General features: G+C 60.0%; 1 protein-coding gene across 1 annotated transcript in view; it reads right to left on the minus strand.

Annotated features, from left to right (window-relative positions):
- Nucleotides 1-85: 85 nt before the first annotated feature.
- CHRNE (cholinergic receptor nicotinic epsilon subunit) overlaps nt 86-1,364 on the minus strand; it is a 5,360-nt gene continuing 4,081 nt past the window's right edge. Inside the window, exons 10-12 of the mRNA XM_008073977.1 lie at nt 1,113-1,299; nt 924-1,030; nt 86-840 (exon numbers count right to left, since the gene is read on the minus strand). Coding sequence (XP_008072168.1) covers nt 646-840; nt 924-1,030; nt 1,113-1,299 — 489 coding nt within the window. The 3' untranslated portion in view covers nt 86-645. The remainder of the gene's footprint in view (nt 841-923; nt 1,031-1,112; nt 1,300-1,364) is intronic.

The following is a 1,364-nucleotide window of genomic DNA, read 5'->3' on the forward strand; positions in this document are numbered from 1 at the left end:
CCTCCCACCCCCTGCCCCCCTCCTCAATGTAGTGGCCTTGGATATCCCGTTTGTTAATAAAGACAATTCAACCAGCTCCCACCATTTCAGGCCCCATTTTATTCTTTTTTTTTTTTCTCACAATCTGAAATACTAGGCAGAGAGACCCTGCAGAGTTGGGATGAAAGGGGCAGAACAGGGTGTGATCTGCACTGAGTGAATCTCATGGGGGTAGGGTGGGCAGTGCTGGGCCAAGAAAACCTGGAAGAAATTACTGAGAGGGGCCACCTGCACTAAGGGTATTTGGTCGCCGCCCACTTCAGCAGGGCCAGGCTTCCTGGCACCAGCCTCCCTGTGTGCAAGTCCTGCAAAGGAATCTCCTGTTTGACTATCAAATAGACAGAGATAGCTTAGAAGCTCATAGGCCTCTGGAGTAATGGGGGGCTGGGCTTGAGAAAAGCTGGAGGTCAGCAAGGCTGATTTGAGGGCAGGATTGGCACGTAAGAGCTTGTTTGAACCATCTGCCCTCGTCTACTGACCCCTGAACTGAGGCCAGACCTACACAATTGGGCATACAGCATTCCTCTTGGGAAACTCACAAAAGATAAATTTCTCAGCAGCAAGAAAGAATCATAATACAGTCGTGGCAGCAGCTATTTTCAAAATCTATCTCCTGCTGGACATGGGTGGGGAAGTCGGTGCAGGCCCAGATTGGATGCACGGTGGGAAGGGGAGGACAGGCACTTGATTTAAGTAGCCCCCGAGAAAGATGAGGATGGAGCCCACGCTGAAAAGCACCAGAGCAGCCCAGAAGCAGATGTTGTTAAGGGCATTCCCCATGCGCACCCACTCGGACACCTCCTAGGGAAGAGACGCACAAAATGAGCCAGCAGCTGCTGGAGCCAGCGGCACGGCAGGTGGGGGGAGCCTCTGCAGCGCCGCACCTCGCCGGTGGCCTCCTGGCCTCGCGTGCTCTCGGCCACGAAGTTCACGGCATCCACACAGCAGCGGATCTCGGGGGCGGCGGCGCCCAGGCTCTGGCAGAGGGCAGCTGGCAGGGCAACACCGAGGAAGGCTCAGAGCCTCCCCCGGTGCGGGCGCCCCCGTTGGCTCGCCGGGGCCACTGTGCTCACCCGTCCAGGCCGCGTGCCGGTGCCTCTGCCCCTCAAACACGAGCTCGCTCCGCGGCTTTTTCAGTATCAGCTCCTCCGCGCGGAGCAATAAGCGCACCGACGACGCCCGCCTAGGGGACGCGGCTGCCGGGGGCGCCTCGGCGGCCTGGCCCGAACCCAGGAGGCGCGGCAGCAACTCCAAGAAAACCTGGGGCGGGGCCGGGGCGGGAGTTAGCGCGAAGCCCCGCCCCCCGCCCCGCCCCCCGCCCCCCG

The sequence above is a fragment of the Carlito syrichta genome, unplaced genomic scaffold (genome assembly GCF_000164805.1).
Source record: "Carlito syrichta isolate Samal-C Ts95f unplaced genomic scaffold, Tarsius_syrichta-2.0.1 Scaffold316228, whole genome shotgun sequence".
Classification (NCBI taxonomy): domain Eukaryota; kingdom Metazoa; phylum Chordata; class Mammalia; order Primates; family Tarsiidae; genus Carlito; species Carlito syrichta.